The sequence below is a fragment of the Ornithodoros turicata genome, chromosome 3 (assembly GCF_037126465.1).
Source record: "Ornithodoros turicata isolate Travis chromosome 3, ASM3712646v1, whole genome shotgun sequence".
Lineage (NCBI taxonomy): Eukaryota > Metazoa > Arthropoda > Arachnida > Ixodida > Argasidae > Ornithodoros > Ornithodoros turicata.
Window position 1 is genome coordinate 21,942,423 of NC_088203.1, and position 21,416 is coordinate 21,963,838.

At 50.8% G+C, this 21,416-nt stretch overlaps 1 protein-coding gene across 1 annotated transcript; it reads right to left on the minus strand.

The window, feature by feature from the left end:
- Positions 1-16,971: 16,971 nt before the first annotated feature.
- LOC135388281 (uncharacterized) lies at positions 16,972-21,192 on the minus strand. The gene is made up of 11 exons (XM_064617718.1): positions 21,114-21,192; positions 19,943-20,170; positions 19,798-19,872; positions 19,647-19,739; positions 19,522-19,557; positions 19,347-19,427; positions 19,213-19,254; positions 18,934-19,151; positions 18,714-18,876; positions 18,518-18,620; positions 16,972-17,149 (listed from the first exon to the last, which is right to left on the minus strand). The coding sequence occupies exons 2-11, from the start codon at positions 20,163-20,165 to the stop codon at positions 17,119-17,121; spliced, it is 1,065 nt and encodes a 354-aa protein (XP_064473788.1). The 5' UTR covers positions 20,166-20,170; positions 21,114-21,192; the 3' UTR covers positions 16,972-17,118.
- Between the last annotated feature and the right edge of the window lie 224 nt (positions 21,193-21,416).

Consider the following 21,416-nt stretch of genomic DNA (forward strand, 5'->3'; position numbering starts at 1 on the left):
TATTTTTTATCTTAATCAATCAATCAATCAATCGATCAGTACACGCTGAGTACGGCTCCAATTGAGATCGATGAGATCATTACAGGCTTTCTTGAGTAGACAAAGTTCGTTGACGGTTGCGTGCAGCATACGCTATGCAAGCACACCTTGAAGCAATGTTGTGATCGTTTGTTGTCTGTGTGTTTCAGCCTCAGAACAATTGAGCCTCTGTATGCAATAAGGGGATAAGTCTAAAAATCCCAAACCGAGAAACCTGCAAGTGAATATTTGGTAAATTAATTGCAGATACGTTTCCTCGAATAACGCAAATGTAACGTAAAGTAACACATGTGCATGTGTCTACTCTACATGCGTGTCCTATTAGCATCATTTGTGTGTGTGATTTAGCAGAAATTGAACAAAATCCAGGAGCATGACATATCCCCTTTTTCAATATAACAATGCATGCGCAGGGTTTTCGTGCAGGAAAACACTGTTTTCAGGAGTCGGACTTTCATGGTGACGGCAGGACGGCCGATGTTACCTTTGTGCAGTGGAGCAGCCTAGATCGTGATTATCGTGCTGATAAACGAGTACAATCTTGAAAATAATATTCTGCAGGGCCAGCAAAATATGACTTATTAGCACAGTGCGCACGTTTTTCCGATTACAACGCTCAGCAGGACTGCTGACACGGTCATGTGAGGTAGGAAGAACATGTGTTTCGAATGGAAGTCGAAGTTCATTTCCGCATCGCTGCAAAATTTAAGGTTCGCCATTTATATGCATGTGTAGAAAATGGGCCTGATCTGGCTGTCCATCCCATTGACACACATGCATTTTCCGTTTCTTCCCTTCCTATAGCGAGTCAATAAATTGCGTTATGGTCCTAAATTTTATTTAGCAGGTACATACTGGTATGTAGATGTCATTGCAACAAAAACACTAAAAATGGGATAATTCGGCTTATCCCCTTATTGCATACAGAGGTTCAGTTACTTTCCATGATGAGACAAAGTAACAACGGTATCCTTTTCATTGGCCTCACCACGAGACGAAATATATAATGGTAGCGACTCCAAAGGGACTATCACCACGCGAACATGCTCGAAGCCAGCCCTTGCAGAGGATGGTGCCGTTGTCACGCCTTATTTATTTGTTTATTTATTTCCATACGTTGAGGACCTCCAAGGGGGTATTACACTACGGAGGGGCAAGAGATAAACAAGGAAAACAACAAGCAAGCCAAGCATGCAAAAAAATAATAATAAAAACAAACAGAAAAAAATTTAAACAGATGTACAACCAATATACAACAGAAAAGATGCGCAGTACTAACGTAAAGTAAGTAACGTAAAGTAAACGTACTAGTAAATATGCGCAGATGCAGTACACATTGGATGAATACAAAAGGAAAAGACGGACGAGGTGAGAAAATAAAAGAAACAAGAGGTGGCGGAAAGTGACGCTGGAGCGATCATGAGATATAGACTATGTTTTGTAGTGTTGGGTGATGGCAGCCTTAAAGCGGGCAGGGTCTTGCTTGAAAACGAGCGACTCCGGCAGGTGATTGCAGTCCCGAATTGTTTTAGGAATGAAGGAGTACATGAAAGAATTAGTATGACATTGTGGTATTCTAATCTTGTAAGCGTGGTCGTGACGTAAAGAGACGTATTCCGCACGGGTGAAAAGACGATCATGGGTGTTTCTGTTGTGGAATAACTTATGAAAAAGACACATACGGGAGACCGTTCGTCTAAATGAGAGATGATCCATGCCAAGGTCTTGTTTTAGTCCCGAGACGCTACAATCCGATGAATAATTGGAGGTGATGAAGCGTGCGGCCCTGTTCTGAACTGATTCGATTCCAGGGCTTGCATCAAATACTCCTGGTGTGGATCCCAAACAGCAGAGGCGTATTCTAATTTCGGTAGTACGAATGCTCGATAAGATAGGAGTTTGATGTGAGCCGGAGCAAGTGCAAGATGGCGGCGAAGATATCCCAGGGTCCTGTTTGCCTCAGACGCAATCTTATCAATATGCAGGGACCAACGCATTGTTGAATGTAAATGCAGGCCTAGGTATTTATACGTGGGAACGCATAACAGCTGGGAGCCGTGTAGCTGATAAGATGAAGAGACATGTGAAGGGGAACGTGAGAAGGACATGACCTTGCACTTAGTGATGTTGAGAGACATGGACCAAGTGTTACACCATGAGACATGAGGCTATGCCTTTTTGTGATCATCAACATAAATGTTAAGTAGTCCAGAGGGGTTGTGCGCTGTTTAAAGGAGCACAAAGTCATTTTTAACACCTTCTTTTCTTCCTATAAAACTGTAAAGTAGGCCAGTAAGATGCACCATGCGAAGTAATTCACAGCGCAGAGTCATACTTATCGCAGCAATTGAACTTAAAGAACGTCGCAAAAAGCGACCGTGCGCAACGGCGGTGGAGAGCAGTGTACTAGCTTGTGATTTGCCTGGAACCTCGCGCTGACGCTACAAGGATCACGCTTGCTGATTAGTTCAGAGAAATGTTGTCTGCTACTCCGCTGTCGTCTGTTACTCGGCTGTTCGGGGTTCTGGGAAAGCATTGCTCCTGGCCCGGTCATGATTCGGCCGCTCCTTCTATCCCCAATAGACCTCTACCTGTTTGTAAACAAATGACGTCATAATGTTCGACAGCGCCACGAGTTTGGTAGAGTTGAACTACGTTCAAAGCTAGTGGCGAACAGGGTCGCGCCCGAAAGCCACGGTCTTGAGGGGATTACGACGGTCTCTGAAAAGGTCGCGGCCTTCGGTCCTACTTTTCTTTCAATAGGAGGCAGCGAACGATTGCCCATTCGTGGAACTCAGCTCTCCCCTTCCGATCTGTTTTGGTTTCGGTGTGTCTACCAACGTCATGATGACGTTTCTCGGGTAGAGGTTTATTCTCTGGGAGAACTGGCAAAACTGGTTTACGGCGGCAAAGGAAGAAGGCGTTGACGCCCACTGACCGGCGAACCACAACGAGTTCTCCTTGTAACGTCATACCTTCTCCTCCTCGTTATACCCGGAATGGAGAGTTAAGGGTGAACGCGCCATGTTTATGTGAGTTTCTGTTTTTCTGGGAAACAAACTGCACACATCAAAACCGTTCGCGCTGTTCGGTAAAATGATACACACTTTCATCAGACGTCTCAATCTGAGTTTTTTTTTTATGGCCCTCTTTGCTCCTTTAAAGGAGCACAGAGGGCCGTCCAAAACGTTTTTAGTTTAAGACGTTCGATGAAAGTATATGGGTCAATTTGCTCAACAGCACAAACGGTTTTGATGCATGCATAGATGGGTAGAAATCCAGCGAACCGGTAGAAAAGTACGAAGGGAGTTACTGCATGACAGGAGCCGCCGATATTTCGAACAGAGACTGTTCTTCTTCTGGCATGCAGTTTTTTTTTTTTTTTACAGAAAAAAAAACCGTACACAAACACAGCCGCGCTCGTTCACTCTCGACTCGCCGCCCAGGGTGTGACAAGGAGGAGAGGTACTATCTATATCGTCATAACGCTCGACGCGCGTCAAAACAAATTCACGTGGATAGCACAAAAGGACCAAAACCGGTCCGGAGTGGGACCGACGAGCTCGCGCCGTTCGTGCGGTCTCCCCACTGGTCCCCCCACTGGTCCTCACTTCTGTCGTCCCCATACTGCGCCATCTAGTGAAGACAGAGATAACCCTTTCTGGCGCATCAAGGTCATGCGCATGCGCATAGGCCATTGTTGAAAAGGTCAATCAGAGGGAATTTCCATGTAATTTCTGCCACTCATCAAATTGCTACACTCTAATGGAAAAAAATAGGAGTGATTTCAGTCCTTTGGGGGACTAGATGCACTGCCACAAGTGTTAGTCCTTTTCGGCACAACATGCACAGAATGTTATGCGAAGTGTGGGGGCCATTTGCAGTGCTGGTGGGAGGTAAATTTCAGGGTTGAGGGACTAAAATGGGAAGAAATTGCAATCTAGAGGAATAGCTAGAAGATGTAATTGCTTTCCAGTTTAGTCCTTTTATTTTCCCGTATCGTGCACGTATAAATATGTGCAAAAAGAAGGCAAGATTTTTTCCTAAAAACCAGTCAGCCCACGAATTGAATGCCTGTCGTATGAATGTCAAAATTAGAAGGTTTCAACTCCTGATCATCGCATTCAGTTTTGATTTTGAAATGAGCAGCCGGAACTACCTCATCTACACCATTCAGACGCGTATTCTTCTTGCAGTGCACGATAACGTTTCCTAAACAGTACGTTGCGAACAATCTATTGATTGAAGAGAGAGAGGGAAGAAAACGCTTACTGGGAACAGCTCGAACCTCATTACATCCTTGTTCACCCAAAGTTTCCGCGTGGGTCGTTTTGTACATCGGCGCTGTTGGAGCTCTTGTTCTTTTAGCGGCTTTGCTAATATACTTTGTTTCTTTTTTTTTTTCGTGAAGGAAGCTAACCCTTTTCCTTTTTTGCACCATCCTTCGTGAACCTGTCGAAGTAATCGAATTACCAGACTTTCTTCAGTGTAGCAGCCCTCTCACCCGATGCACCCTTGTATAACCCAATTCAGAAGATGGGTAAAAAGCAGCCCTTTAACCTCCATTGCCGCATATTTGACCTGATAATCTATGTTGGAGCGTTGCAAGCCTTATCTACGTATTATCCCGCTTTTTAAGAAGTCGTCCATTGTACGGAGGGCGGGGGGAGGGATTTATTTGCGAAAAAGAAAAAAAGGAAAGATATAAGAGGAAGATCCGCCAAGCAGCACGCCGGCTTACTATTCCCTAAAAAAATAAAGAATTAAAAACCAAGATGAAAAAAAAAAAAATCCCGGCTCACAAGGAGCCTCACAGGGAGCCCAGGAGGCCCGTATCACACAGAAAGCGGATCACTGCCTTTGTGACACTCCACTGGCTAGCTCGCTGCACGGGGCCCACGAGTACGAGTGTTCCGAGGGAAACGTCCGTGCACCCAAGCTCTGAGAGGCGGTGCCAGAGCACGGTCCAATGATGAAGGTGACGCCGACAGCGGAGGAGCTGAGGGGGGATGTCGTATTCTACGGCGCAGCAGGGGCAAGTGGGAGATGGGACGCGGCCCATTTTGAACAGGAGCGAACGGGTGAGCAACGTCCAGCTGAAGACGATGTATAAGGGACTCCTTCGCGGGTATATAGCTGCAGCCGATGACAAACTCCAGTGAGGGGTCGATGGACTGCTGTAATGTATCGAGCGGTAGTAGGAGCACCGGCGTGGCTGCATGAAGCGCGGCGCGTCTCGCAGCCGTGTCAGCGCAGGTGTTTCCGTGCAGCCATGTATTCCCGGGTACCCACTGAAGGCAGATACGGTGGCCGACCGAGGAGAGGTGGCCGTACTCCTGAAGTACCATAGTACGCAGATCAGTCACGACGCTCGGTTAGTATGCTGACAGGAGCGCCAAATACGCATTGTCTGTGAGGACCTGTTAGCGGTGCAACGCAGGGCACCCCATGTCTTGTGGAACGGAGACAGGAAGAGAAACCGAGACGTGGCTGATCCAACTTCAACTGCTTTTTTTAATGAATGCGCTGGGCGCGAGCAATGCAATCTATGCCTACTCTAACCCAACAAAGAAAACGAAACATTGCGCTTTCGCCCTCTGGTGGCAGTACATTACACACAGAAACACCAACACGCCCCCTAATGCACTGACACCATAATCTATACACATGTCTTGATGCCCAGGTTACGGTGTTCTGCAGTTTTCGTTCCAGGCAGGGCCTTCGTGAATATGTCGGCAGCGTTTCTGGAAGACTCAATGTGCTGTAGATCCAACTTTCCCTCTTCAACCTTCCCTCGAAGAAAGTAGTACTTGATGTCAATATGCTTGCTCCGTTCTGATGTTATCTGGTTTTTGCTAAGAGAGATTGCTGCCTGGTTGTCGGCGAACAACACTTGCGGTTTCCGTGTGAACTCTTGGTCACCGATTTCTTCTGCGAAGTGCTGAAGCGATAGCACATCCCTTGCTGCGTGATGTATTCCGCTTCGACCGTTGACAGCGCGATAGTTGCTGCTTTTTGCTGCTCCATGAGATAGCAGTACCTGCCAACGTGATTGCGTACCCGCTGAACGACTTTCGGTCCGTCTTGTCTCCATCCCAATCCGCGTCGCAAAAAGCCTGTACGCAGTTTCCGCTTCAGCGGTAAAGGAGTCCGTGATTGATTGTTTGCTTCACGTAGCGAAGCATGTGTTTTATTCCACTCCAGTGCTCCCCGCTCGGGTTGTCGCTAAATTGGCTCATGTAGGCAGTTGCGAACGCTAGATCCGGCCTTGTTCCAGATCCTGTTACAGGCACAGATACTGCGATATGCCGCAAAGCGGCGAGCAGACTGAGCAGCTCCGCATATGTGGAGGACACTGTGAGGGGAAGTGGGAGGGCGAGGTTACGGTTTTCCTGGAAGACGTGGCCGCCGCTGATGATCCATCTGCTACCGACCAACCAGTATCTTCGGCGCGGCTCCGCGGATAGGCCGAACTGAGATGCTCGAGCGCCAGCTGGTGGGTTAATGCCACAGGCACATCGTTCTTCCTCTGAAGGCCGTGGATACTAGCACAGACCTCATGTCTGGCAAGCCTCCGCATCGCCGGGGCGTGCAAGGGCAGGGACAACTGTGCAGGGACGGACCCTTTTAGCCGAACAATTGCGCGACCGAAGTCAGAGGCTGGGCAATCTTCGTCGACGTGGCGAAGGTAGTGAAGAGTAAGGTACCGTGCGAGAACGCGGAGGGTCGCGCCGTCTGCAGGACGTCGACCGGCGGTTCGCGTGCCCTCCACTATAGGACAGAGAATGTCTCGGCGGTCGAAGAGACTCCCAAGCAGACGCGGAGGCTCCTGGCTTGGTTAAAGAGGAGATCTCGATTTCTGCTTGGGCTGAGGTCATGCAAGATGGGAAGGCTATACCGGATAGGACCCAGCACGAAGGATTCGTGGATGCGGCGGAGGTCGGAGAAGGACGGGCCCCATAGGAACCAGATAGGTAAGGAAGAACCGCCACACAGTAAACTTTTTACACTTTTTGGTGTAAATGGCTTGTCCCATGGCGCACACCTTTTTGGTGTTGCCTTTACACTCAAATCATAGGTGTTCTCTAATACACCCTTTAGTTAAGTGTATTCCTAATAAAACACTGGGTGTTTAAAACACTATAATGGGTGTTTAAAAACAAAAACACCCTTAAAAGGGGAGTATTCTATTGAAAACCCCTTTTATGATGGAATTATTTGCTAGCAAATATTCCCTCGCAAATAGTGTAATAGAAGCTTCCGCGGCAGCATACCGAGACCACTGGTCGAGGCATACAGTCCGACGTTCTTGCTTCTATGGCAAGCAGCACCGTGAACACGGTAGACTTCCAGCCGTGGTTCCATCGTAAAACCTAAACCAGAGTGCAATGCGTCAGAGGCACGCCTCGTTAGCTTGGTACCACTGTGGGACCAATGTGAGTGCAGAGGCATGAAGATCTTTAGAATCTTCCCGGAAACAACACCGAGAGCGATGCTGCCCCGACGACCGTTTTACGGGCCGCGCATTCCAAGACACGGCCCACCCGGGGGCGGACCGCGTTATCAAAGGGCCCTTCTCGAAATATGAAGGACCGGCTCCCTTGAGACCTGCATGAAGAGACCTCGGGCACCCTCAGTAGCCTATACTGACGTGTCGGATGGATCATATACTGAAATACAACTTCTTGGGGCACGTTCGTTGCATGTTGTGGGGCGGGAAACATTTGTAACGGTGACGGGAATTTGTTTTTGCAATTAACACGCACGCTTGCAACGAGTCAAAGATATAAGCTAAATTTCTAACATCCCTCCCTGTTCAATACTGTGTTTTTAACTCAGGTTATCATCTATAATGTGATTACTTGCTGAGCGGAGCTGTGAAACCAGCATAACTTGTCTCTCACGAAATAAAACGCCATTTTTAACACCATATTCCCAATTCAAATTGCGTGTAAAAAAGGTGTATTCGACGGTAAACACCTGTTTCAACACCTCACTATACACCCTTAATGATTGGATAAAACGTGGTGTATGTGGATATTACACCTCTAGTAATGCTCTTTTTGCACCCTTTGCGGAATAGAAAAGGGTGTTTTTATACGAATACACTTTTTTTGAGCAAATAAAGGTGTAAAATGATTTACTGTGCACGTAGCTGTTAATCTTGGTGTTTAGAGTCTTAATGTGGCGGGACCAGGTAAGGTCACGGTCGAGTACCACGCCCAGATACCTGCAGTACGGGACAAATGGCAGGGGTGATCCTTAGTGAAGAGCAGGGGTCTGAGCACACTTCCTCGAGGAACGCCGCGGCTAACAGGGTGGGAGTCAGTGTCCACCTCAGCGGTCCGAACCAATAAGAAGCGGTCACTCAGGAAGCCCTGGATCCAAAGAAGGGGAGCGCCTCCGACGCAGTTTCCTGCAGGGTCGCGATGATGGCACTATGGAAAACGCTGTCGTACGCAGGGTGTTGAACCGCAAAAAATGCGAGTTCAGTTCGGGTTCGGGTCCGCGTTGCTTGGATTTCGTTCCGGTTCATTTCCGGTTCGACCACGCCAAAAATTGAACCGGTTCGCGAAGCGGTTTGAGACGGTGAACCGGTTCACGAAACGGCTCAACGCCTCCGTCGCCCATAAAACTGCTGTTAGCAGCAACTCATTGATGTTGTCCGCTTTGTCGTTTTTAGTGGCCAGGCTCTCTTTAGCTAGAGAATGGAGAAATGGATAAACACTTGCAAATAGTGAGGAGGTTCAACCCCCCTACTTCATTCGGTGTGCGATGGCAGGTCACTCACCTTTCAGATAATACAGCAGGTGCTAGCACAGGACGGCCGCGTCGTTTGCTTGGAAACTCAGCGCTTCACAAGCATCCTCGTGGCGCCTCCCCTCTGAAAAGCAGACACCGCAGTGCGTGCGTGAGGAGCAAGCCGCGGAGCTCACAAGGACAACTGGCCTCCAACGTGTTAAAAATATGCTGAAAGCATACCTTGTTTGACTGCTAGGCGAAAATGTGCGAAATCTATTATATGGAAACCAGTGTGATATTTCTTCGGGGATTGAGAGGCTGACTTGTTTTATGTTCGAACCGTTTCGTTGCGAACCGGTTATCTTTATTATTTTCACTGGCTCTGCTCCGGTTCGAGATCAACAGTATTATGAAAATTTCGGTTCGGGTTCCGGTTCGGTTCTAGCAAAAATAACGGTTCGATGCGGTCTTCGGTTCGGGTACTGTTCGACACCCTGGTCGTGCGCTTTCTTTACGTCCAGTAAGACCGCGCCAGTCATGTGGTCTTCAGATCTTGCCTGCTGCATCTCAGTCACTAGGTCGATAACATTATCTATCGCCGCCCGACCCTGCCGAAAGCCTTGCATTACTTCGGGGAAGAATCACACGGTCGCGAGGTACCAACTGAGGCGGCGAAAAACCATGCGTTCCAACATCTTGCCTACGTAGCTAGTAAGGACAATCGGGCGGAAGAAGTCAATGTTTCGTGGCGATTGGCCAGGCTCGAGAAGAGGAACCTCCATAGCGGTCTCCCAGATTTGACAGACGTCGCCCCTTTGCCAGCTGGCGTTAAGCATCCACAAGAGGCAAACACGACCTGAATGCGGAAGGTTCCGGAGTGCTTCATAGGTGACTTGGTCCAGCCCGGGGGAGGTGCGCTGGTGGGAGTCCTGCAGCGCAGAGTCCAGCTGCAAAAGCGAGACGGGGAGATTCAAAGCCGGCTCTGCGAACGACGCCAAAGCAAGTGGAATGCCGCGGACCGAAAGTTGGTCGGCCGAGTGATCGGCTGCGAGGCGGGCACAATATTCCTAGCAATATCCAGCTCGGCGCGTTTGGTGGCTAGGGACAGGGCACGGAACGGGTGCTGGAGCGTGACCAGAGAAGAGAGTCCCTTCATCACGTTATTCCTTCATCACGAGTGCGGGAGAGAGAGAGGACGCAAAACTTCGCGAACGGGCCTGCGCAAGCTTACGTAAATCGCGCTGGACGGCCTTCTGGATTCGACGCGAGTTTTGCTGTTGTGCAGGGAGCTGGGTGCGATGGGCTCGTCTCTCAGCACGACGACATACAGCACGGAGTCTGGTGTATTCTCTGTCCACCGCAGAGAACAGCGCAAGTATACGGAATGCCGTCATAGCCGCCTGTACAGCGGTGGTTACGGTGTCCCGCAAAATGCGCTCGTCTTCCAGCGTGCCGCTCAGAGAGACCGAGTCGACGTCCGCCTTGTACTGCTGCCAGTCCGTTCGCTTGACAGGATGGGACGTTGAAAGTTGGCGAATGTACCTGACGCCGATCAAAACAGGGAGGTGGTCGCTCTCGCTACCGAGTGTGTCAGCATCCACGCGCCATGCAGACGAACTGCCGTGCTAAGGACGCCGAGGTGACAGATGAGGTCCAGGCTCGACGAGAGGAACGTGGGGGAGTCGTCGTTGAGAACACAAATTCTGTGGTCTGCAAAGAAGCTTGCGAGCCACTCTCCTTTTGCATTGGTGTGTGCACTACCCCAGATGATGACATTATGAGCGTTGAAATCGACGCATAGCACGAACGGCGGGGGAAGGCTGGCAAGGAGCGCGACCACGTCATCGACAATGTAGTCGACTGCCGGCGGGAGGTAGAGAGAGATTGTAGCAGCAGCGTCATAATCATCACCAGCACCGCCATCGGTTACGCGCAGCACTGCGCGTGACCCGAGCTTTCGTTTTCGGTTCATCGCCATTAACCGTCATTAAACCCATCAACCTCAGTAGAGCCTGGTCGCCTCATTTCTCGCTCTACAACTGGTGACCCGGACGTGATCCAACGTTCCACCATCATGAACGGCGACCAGCACTCCACCAGCTCTTCGCCTCCCAGCCGGCCACCGCCACTTCCACCGCTCGAGGCTTCTGTGGCACCGCTCCGCCTGCCGCCTTTCTCCATCTCCGACCCTCAGCTGTGGTTCGCGCAGGCGGAGGTTCTCTTCGACGGACGCCGCGTCACTTCTCAAGCCTCAAGGTTTGGCCACGCCATCGCAAACCTTCCTCCCGAAGCTGCGGCGGAAGTCCGCGACCTAATCATCCACCCTCACCCCGAATTACCCTACGACACCTTAAGGGACGAGTTAATTCGCCGCACATCTGCTTCGGAGGAGCGGCGATTGCAGCACCTTCTGGATTTTGCTGGCCTTCCATCTCCAGGAGCCGTTGCCGTCCTGGCCCCCCGCACCTCCCCTCCACCGGTGGACGTTGCAATCAATGCCATCAGCACGTCACTCCAGCAACTCCAGACTACGGTGGCGGCCCTGGTGAACCGGGTGGACGCCATTCCCCCGCAGCGACCACGTTCCCCTCGGCGCCCGTTTTGCCGTCGCTGCTCGCCATCCCGTCAACGGTCTCCTTCGCCCTCTCAGCACCACTTCTGCTGGTATCATCGAAAATTCGGCGATGCCGCAAGGAACTGCCAGGCCCCTTGCTCGTGGCCGGGAAACGCTCCCCCCAACCATTAACGGCTGGCATGGCTGGGGGCGACAACAGCCGGCTCTTCCGGATCACGGACCGCGTGTCCGGCTGTCGCTTCCTGGTGGACACCGGGGCTGACGTGAGCGTCGTTCCACCAACCCCCGCAGAAAAACGACACCGACAACCAGACTTGGCTTTGCAGGCCGTCAACAAGTCCACCATCTCAACTTACGGTCAACGCTCCGTCACCCTTGACCTCGGCCTGCGCAGAGTATTTCGTTGGGTTTTTACCATCGCCGACCTCCCCTTCGCAATCCTTGGCGCCGACTTCCTCCACCATTTCGACCTTCTTGTGGATATTAGACGCCAGCGCCTCGTCGACAACACTACTTCTTTGCACGTTTATGGAGCTCCAGCGCATATAGCCGCCATTAGTCCCACCATACGGCTACCGTTGCCCACTGCTTTCGCCGACATTGTCACGGAGTTCCCCGCTGTCCTGCGCCAATCGCACGCCTCTTGCCCACCTCGCCACAGCGTCACTCACCACATCGTGACACGGGGCCCCCCTGTCTTCGCTCGCCCCAGACGGCTGGCTCCAGAGCGCCTCGTCATTGCCAAGAGGGAATTCGAGCACATGCTCGAACTGGGGATCATTCGGCCTTCCTCCAGCCCGTGGTCTTCCGCTCTCCACATGGTGCCCAAAGCAACACCTGGTGATTGGCGCCCATGTGGGGACTACCGTGCACTCAACATCGTCACGGTACCGGACAGATACCCGCTTCCCCATATTCAGGACTTCACCGCGAATCTTGACGGAGCGACCATCTTCTCCAAGATAGACCTCATCAAAGCCTATCACCAAATTCCCGTCCACCCCCCTGACATCCCGAAGACTGCTATAACCACCCCTTTTGGCCTCTTTGAATACGTGCGGATGCCCTTTGGCCTGCGTAATGCTGCGCAGACATTCCAACGATTCATCAACGAAGTGCTCCGCGGCCTGGACTTCGCATTCGCATACATGGATGACATCCTCGTCGCAAGTCCATCTCCGGAGGCTCATCGCGCCCACCTGCGCGCCCTGTTCTCGCGCCTGGAGGACTACGGAGTCTCCATCAATGCCGCGAAGTGCGAGTTTGGCGTTACCACCCTTACCTTCCTGGGACACACCATCACCCCGCAAGGCATCCGGCCACTCGCATCCAAGGTCCAGACCATCCGAGACTTTCCTGCCCCCACTTCTCGCAAAGGACTTCGTTCATTCCTCGGCCTCGTGACTTTCTACCGACGTTTTGTGCCTCGCTGTGCTGTCTTGCTCCAGCCTCTCTACGCAGCTCTCGGCGCTGACCATCCGAAAGAGGCCCGTGCTGCCCCTCTGGAGTGGACACCGGCAGCAGAACGCGCGTTCGCAGAAGTCAAGCAGGCCCTGGCAGATGCTGTGCTGCTCCACCATCCTCGTCCTGACGCCAAGACAGCGTTGTTCGTCGACGCCTCCACTGCTGCTGTCGGCGCGGTCTTGCAACAGCGTCAGGATGGCAACTGGAAACCTCTCGGTTTCTTTTCCCAACGCCTCTCGCCAGCCGAAACACGCTACAGCACCTTCGGGCGTGAGCTCCTCGCCGCCTACCTGGCATGCAGACACTACCGCCATTTTCTCGAGGGCCGCCCGTTTGTGCTGTACACCGACCACAAGCCTCTCATGTTCGCCCTGCGATCGGCCTCCCTCAACCACTCGCCTCGTGAAACCCGCCACATGTGCTACCTCTTGGAGTTCACGACCGATGTGCGACACGTCGCAGGCGACGACAATGCCGCTGCCGACGCACTCTCGCGGCCGGACGTCGATGCTCTCCATCCGCCCCCCGCGGTCGATTTGGACGGCATCGCCCAGGCGCAACAGGCTGATGAAGAACTCGCCGCCCTTCGTTCCTCCCCCGCCTCATCCACCACTTTTCGGGAGATCTCGCTCCCCGGTTCGACGGCAAGGCTATGGTGCGACACCTCTACTGGTACCCCGCGCCCTTTCGTTCCCCTGGCCTTCCGCCGGCCTGTTTTCAACGCCCTCCACTCGCTGTCCCACCCTGGCGTGCGCGGCACGCAAAAGATCGTCGCAGAGCGCTACATATGGCCTCGCATGAATGCCGATGTCCGTGACTGGGCGCGGGCCTGCCTAGCCTGCCAGCGGTCCAAAATCTACCGCCACACCATCTCGCCTTCATCGCGGTTCCTTCCGCCAGATGCCCGTTTCGACCAGGTCCACATCGACTTGGTCGGCCCGCTTCCTCTGGCCAAAGGCTACCGCTACCTGCTCTCGTGCATCGACCGCTTTACCCGCTGGCCGGAGGTAACGCCGATCCCTGACATCACGGCAGAGACGGTGGCCCACGCATTCCTCTTCTCCTGGGTTTCCCGATTCGGCGTCCCGTCCACTGTAACCACGGACAGAGGACGCCAGTTTGAATCGGCCCTCTTCGGTCACCTGTGCAGCGCCCTCGGAACCCATCACATCCGAACCACGGCCTACCATCCGGCTGCCAACGGCCTGGTCGAGCGCCTTCATCGGCAGCTCAAGGCTTCCCTCCGCGCCACTGACCACGGCGACACAACCTGGCCCGAGCGTCTACCCTTCGTCCTGCTTGGCCTTCGCGCCGCGATCCGCCAGGATGACTGCAGCGCGGCCCACATGGTCTACGGCTGCCCGCTCCGCCTTCCCGGATCATTCTTCACCCCCTCGGCCCCGCTCGTGCACGACCCTTCCTCCTACATCGACCGTCTCCGCCAGCTCTTCCGGGACCTCAAGCCCACGCCTACCCGCTCCGGTCCCGCAACACGCGTGTTCGTGAGCCCCGACCTTAATCAAGCCACCCACGTCTTCGTTCGCCGGGACTCTGTGCGCTCCAGCTTGCATCCTCCCTATGACGGCCCCTACAAGGTCATCTCGCGAGCCGCGAAGTTTTTTCGCCTCGATCTTCCGCGGGGACCTGACACTGTGGCCATCGACAGGCTCAAGCCCGCATTCCTGGAGTCGGCACCTCTGGTATCGCCCGACCCGCCCTCCCTACGTCCGTCCTCACCTCCTGTCTCCAGCATTCCTCCCCCTCCACGTCGAGTGCATTGGGCGCCGCAGCTCGCACACTACGAGCCGCCCGCCGCCTCGGGTCCGGCTCCTGCACTCCTTGGCCTCGGCGCCCGACCTTTCCGCCAACCTCGGCCCTCCTCGCCAGCTTTGTCATCCGCCACGGGGGGGAGCCCTGTAGCAGCAGCGTCATAATCATCACCAGCACCGCCATCGGTTACGCGCAGCACTGCGCGTGACCCGAGCTTTCGTTTTCGGTTCATCGCCATTAACCGTCATTAAACCCATCAACCTCAGTAGAGCCTGGTCGCCTCATTTCTCGCTCTACAAGATCTAATATCTTCCCGGAACAGCACCGCGAGCAGTACTGCCCCGGTGACCTTGTTATCGGCCGCGCGTTCAAAGACACGGCCCACCCAGGGGCGGGCCGCGTTATCAAGGGGCTTTTCTCCAAATATGAAGGACCGGCTCCCTTTCGCCTCCCTCCACCGCGAAAGATCAGTACGCGGATTTGAAGGGAGACCAGAGAATATTATTCTGATATATTCTGAATATTCTGATATATCCAGGGAGCCCAGGCGAACTGAGCAGCAGACGTACCCTCCGAAACCTTGCGCCTGCACGTCGCGCTGAATGACCGGTGTGTCAGATCGGACGAAAATGGCAGCGCGGCTTCGTGCACCATGGAGCTCGGACAGATGAGTAACGTAATTAGACAGACGGAAGTCAGGTGACATTCCACATTCTGCGATACGACTGGGAGGTACCCGGGTTCGAATCCCGGTGCCGGCTGTGCTGTCTGGGGTTTTTCCTGGGTTTTCCTCAGACGCTTTCAGACATATGTCGGCACAGTTCCCTTAGAAGTCGGCCCAGGACGCACATTCCCCCAGGGCGTGAGTCGTGACGTTCCCCACATACGTGAGGCCGACAACGGCAAGCCCTATCACCACCACCACCACCACCACCACCACCACATTCTGCGATACACATGACACGGAATTTATGACGCTATGCAAACTAGCGGAAGTCCTACGTACCGTAGCCCTCTGGAATTCCACTGGAAGATGGCCTGAGGTTTCTTAGCGCACTGACGTCGAGTGCTGCATGCCATTATTCATTGTGGGTCACAGGGGCACGAAGGCCACTGACCAGCAGTGGCCTCAGACCAAGCACAGCTTGAACGGCTGACCAGTAGGCGCAGGAAGCTGGTGAACGATGGCTCGCAGCGCAGCGAAGAGCATGCGGAGGATGGAGTCAAAGTTGGTGTCCTGTCCCTTGGGCAGCTGGGAGGAGCCTGCTACAAAAGGCCCAGACACCTGGGTCGCTCGACACTTGCGAGGTCCAGGTACTGTAGGAGGTGGTGGCGCTGTTGATTTGACAACCGACGCGTAGGTTTTGTGAGACCAGGGTGCTTCGCTTGTTTCGCGTGGGGGCTGTTCAATCTTCGGAAGGCTGGGGAACGCTAGGGAAGTGCTCCGCACGAACAGGGGACGGTCGCTTGTCTGGCGGCGCAGAGCTGGCCTTCCCATTTAGATGTGCAGCAGCAGCAGCCTTGGCAACTTTACACGCCCGAAAAGGTCGCAGTATGTGGTTAGGCACAATTGGCACACTTTGGCTCGCGCCGAGCAGTGCACTATACTCATGTTTGCCAGAACACACTTTACATCTTCGTGGCCCAAGGCAGGCCCTTGCATAATGACAGTGCTTTTGATAGTTGAAGCATTGTACAGGCGGGTCGATGTACTCCAAAACGTGGTAGAACGTGAACCCAAGGGGAATCTCTGCAGGGAACATGAGGCCTGGCTGAAACGTCAATAGGACGCTGGACTTCGTGATTGCAGTGGCAGTCATTTTCATGGAAGAATGCCACTACTCTTTTAACAGCGACTACACCACTGGGTTTGAAGGACTCCAATATCTGGTAACGGCGGGGAACACACGATATTCTGCCCGTAGTACACGTATACGAAGCCGGAACATGGGCTCGACAGAGATATTGGCAAGCTACTTCAGGCTGAGGAGTCTGCGCGCCGAATGGTAGGAGGAGACATGAAGGATGAGAGCGCACTGCTTCCCAGTCAACACAACATTGTAAATTCGACGTAGAAAAGACGTTGAGAATCAACGAAGTGAATGTGTGTTCAACGTTTACAGATAACGTAGATTTAACCTGGCTAATGTCACAGGTTGAAACAGGTTAAATTAACAGCAAAATGGATGCAGAAATAACGTTGAAAAAATGTGATTTCCACGTTAACATAACGTATCAGAATGCATAATACTGCTGCAAAATTAACAGCAAGGTGACAATGTTTACTTCACGATGCCATTATGATGATAATTACACGTTGACCAATAATTATTTAAACCTCCATGCAGCCTTCTTCTAATGCACAAATAATGACACGGGAATGTATAAAATCAATTATTATTAATGTCAAATATCACAGATATAGCAGTTTTACATGGGATGGTTACAGGCGCTGTCTTGCCCTGGAAGCTCCTTTTTGTGGCGCATGCGAAGAGTGACGTAAACATGTTCGCTACTGCCCAGCTGTATCAATCTTCTGCATTGTCGAAATCAGTGTGGCTGAAATCAAAACGCCAGAAATAACTGTAGGAAATATTTATAAATTCAAGGACAGTAGAATCTAATAACTAGGGAAGGCACAGCATAATGTGGCTTTTACTCCACATGTACAGGGTGTTTCACGGAAATCCCCTAGCTAAATAATTCGTGAACAGGTGGCGCTATCGAATAAATTTTTTTGGTAAATATCCTTGGGACATCGACCATGAACAGAGTAGTGAGCGGCTCATTTGCATACGCTCATTAATTAGACAAACATCTTAACTTTTAACTTTTACTTCGCACGCTTACGGAACCTCTGTATTTAAGCATCGGGACCTTCAGCGAAAAATATTGCAACAAAAAAAACGCATCGACACTTAGTGATTTTTTTTAGTAATTAATCTGTTTCGGTTTACATATTTCTTGCACAGAGCTGTGCACCAATGCGCTCTTTGGTTCAGCTATCCCGATGTCAATTTCGTGTTCATCCGCCTGGTTGCCACACGGGGTTGACAGGAGATAAGGAACGAACACAAGACAGGCAGGAGACGCCTTCGGTGTTCCCTCTCCTTCTCTACACTCTTAAAATGACCTTCACCACATACTACGATCCCCAACAACCATCATCTCGGATCACAACATTCGCTCCTTGGATTTGATAAGTATGACAGGCATACGACTTTCTTTTTTAGTACCAATAATGCCGTGGACAAGGACAAAAAGGAAGGCTCCGCCTCGCATCTTTAACAAATCGGGCGAGAACATTGTCATTCGAGATGATGGCTGACTAGGAGCATGCTATGTGGTGTAGTTAATTTTTTAAGAGTATACTGACCTGTTCACAGCGCATTGGTCATTATCCATGGTAACAGCACGCTATCTCATCTACGGAACGCCAGAACCGGCAGTTCTGTGTCACAGTCGCTTTGAGAAGGAATATCAAAGCATCTCTTGCGGCTGTTCTTAATCTTCCGTCACACCTGTGCGTCAACCAGGCGGGTAAACACGAAATTGACAGCCGGATAGCTGATCCAAAGAGCATATTGGTGCACTGCTCCGCGCAAGAAATATGTAAACCGAAACAGAATAATTACTCGAAAAGAATCACTAAGTGTCAATGCATTTTTTTTCTTGCAATACTTTTCGCTGAAGGTCCCGATGCACAAAACAGAGGTTCCGTAAGCGTGTGAAATAAAAGTTAAAAGCTACGCTGTTTATCTAATTAGTGAATGCATGCAAATGAGCCGCTCACTACTCAGTTCATGGTCGATGTCCCAAGAATCTTTACGAAGAAGTAATTTCTTCGATAGCGCCACCTGTTCACGAATTATTCAGCCGGGGGATTTTCGTGAAACACTATGTTTATTAGGTGAATTGTCCACATACCTGCGCCTTCTTCGCACCACCCCTGGGGCACACCGAAAATAATTCCTTGCAGCAGCTGCAATCTCTTTGTCTGTAGTACTGGGAAATGCCCTTCGAACGCAGGCTGAAAAAAGTTTGTACAACTTAAGTAACTAGGAAGTATAACAGTGGAGTGCAGCGCATTGAAGAATTAAAGGATTTCAAAAATTAACCGTACCAGTTAGAAGACGTGACATTAGGAGCTCCTTGAACACTCTCTTATTGGCATTATGTCCGGAGTAGCAAAGCCCTGCTGCAAATTCAAGGCTCATGAGTCTTTTCAATATGTTCCTGGTGCATTCGGCGCTGCTGGAGCCCCCTGATGTCCAGAGCTGACAAACCTGCACAGTAGAACGGCAGTTCAAATAGCTTCCATAAAACACATAGTGTGAGCGTACAAATCCTCTGAAGTTAGTTTCATCTGTGAGGCTTCTCTCAATTGCGTGAAGGCCAAGCTCATCTTTAACTGGTAAAACATCAAAAGACTCCACATTTGATACATCATCTGGTTGCATGTGCTGTTGCAACATGCTGCGTATTTGTCGAGTTTCCCTGCCGAGCTTCTTGGTGTCATCGGATAGAGCTTCCATCTTTTCAAGTAGCCGTCGGAACATCCCTGAAAAGTTATATGCCACAGCAGGCGTGTGTGTTTCGTTGTTTCATACTACGATACTCACGGCGGTTGACCTTGTTGGGATCCAGCTTGCGTGGTGAGGAACCTGTGATTCGATTTGGATGCCATATAAAAATCATGATGCATACGCATACAATTGTGTAGCGAACAGTAATGCATTTGTAATGATATGCTAACCATGTTCATCTTCACTGGCGTGCCTTTTCTTCCCTGAAGTGTATGCACTGCTTGTGCAGTATGCCTCACTGTCATCAGTGCCTGAAATATTGCAAAAATTCAAATTGCAAAAAAATTTCAAGAATGTGTGACACATGTGCAAAAAGTAATATAACGCAAGGAAACATTCACGCACTCTCCGAGGCAGGTATGCTGATAGGTACAGAGATTTCTGTAATCGAAGTGTAGTAGTAATAATTAACTCATGTACAGTGTTTAGCAAGGAAATAGAGTGATGAATGTAGCAAGGCCTTCACTCACCAGAGCGCATACTTCCATTTCCACTCTGGCTCGCAGCAATGTTTGGTGTTCCACAGGCTTGTGACGACATAGGTTGAGCTAGTGAGCACGAAGCTGTACAACAAGAACATGACTTGAGCAAGCCTGCTGAAATGTAGGGATAAATGCATACCGTCCGACTCATCATCACCATGGAGGTCGGTCATGTACTCTGCTTCTTCGGCTTGTTTGAGTGCGCTTTGATAATCTGTAATAACGCGAGCTAGGTTACACAAAGCAGTTGTATGAATTAGCAAAACCTGGCTGCAAAGAATCACCTCCAGTAAAGACCACCCTGCAGCTGAAGGTCTTCCATGTGTTTTCAGGTCTTTCGTGTTTTTCGATTGCCCTTTTCATTCGCATACGTCCATATGCCGGCCACAGTACAGACTTTCTGTCCTTGGACACCCACGTTCTTGGTACAATTTCTATTGAGTTTTCGGCCAAGAAGTGCACAACAGCATAGTCAAGACTGGTTCCGCCCCGAAGGTGGCCGCTCATTTTGCCTGGAGAAAATGTATGAAATGAGAAACAACGTAATTGTGGTCAAAAGATTAATTGCCTGTTAAACAACCACCACAGAACAATGTGAGGCATGCAAGTGTTTATAAATCATCCAATATCAGTTTTGCTGTGTACCTGCAATTCATCTGCTAGAATAAAGTAATTGCTACATTCACAAAGAACCTCGACAACGACATTCCTAAATTACAAATCGCGTTGTGGTGATGTCCCTGGACCAGTTACCTAACCGCATCTTGATTACGTGAAGGAATAGAAAGCGAGCAATACAACATACAGTTGTGCAGTTGGCATGACACATCAGTAATTCAAAGCTAGGATCATCGGCGTCTACTTTCTAAAGAGGCGATTGCTCCCCTGAGATGAGCCCGCCTGAAGAGGAGCCAGAAAGGCGATTTCAAGCAGGACGACAGAAAGCGAGAATAAAAATGAAGGATGGGGGAAGCGCAAATTCCCACTTTTACCCACGGAGGCGAAAACTAGGCGCCGGCCCCGAAATGCAGTCAACTATCAACTGGCGCGTCCTCAAATCAGTGCAGTTGCAGTGATTTGTTGGCGATTGACATACTATCTTCCACTAAAACCAAAGAGTTAAAGTTAAAATCACCATGTCACAAATCAGACCACTGAACGCAACCAACCCGATATTGGGTCAAAACTCAAGCGGGCCCGCACATATGGCGTCTTCCTGACGACATCGTTCATGGGGAGTAGAAAGTAACGAGATTGCGAATAAACTTGTGAATACATATGTTTTACCTACGTTAGAAGTTTCGTAAATGTAACTTGCAACACATAAGCCTGACACAGTGCATCGGAGCGGTTTAACTTTGAGCACAGAAGTGCTTGAAACTAGGGCAAAAATGCCGTGAGGCTCGCTGGTGAGAAAATCCGCAACCCGCAAAACCCAGAAGACACTTACGATACCTGTATTTGCACTCACCGACACTCGAGCCTGTGGATCGAATATATAAAAGACGCAGGTTGGGATGATTGAGATACGGTACGGCACACAATACAGGCGGCAGATATTCCGAAACTATAGCACACCATCCGTTAGTGATGCCGCCCAGTGCATCCCGTCCGCGGCCTCGTTTGAAATTTGGATTGGATTCTATTCTGAAACGACAACTGAAATTATTCATTCCTAAATGTTTGCTCTTGTGAGGCTGGATTAAATAATGAAATTACTTATTTTTACAAAGCGTAATTTAATTTCAGAGAATATGT

Bases quoted from the DNA above. Each gene is read 5' to 3' on its own strand.
- LOC135388281 (XM_064617718.1), bottom strand. From the start codon at position 20,165: ATGAGCGGCCACCTTCGGGGCGGAACCAGTCTTGACTATGCTGTTGTG. The intron at 18,877-18,933 runs GTACGCTCACAC...TCTACTGTGCAG, and splicing joins AAACTAACTTCAGAGGATTT to GTTTGTCAGCTCTGGACATC. The intron at 18,621-18,713 runs GTACGGTTAATT...AACTTTTTTCAG, and splicing joins AATGTCACGTCTTCTAACTG to CCTGCGTTCGAAGGGCATTT.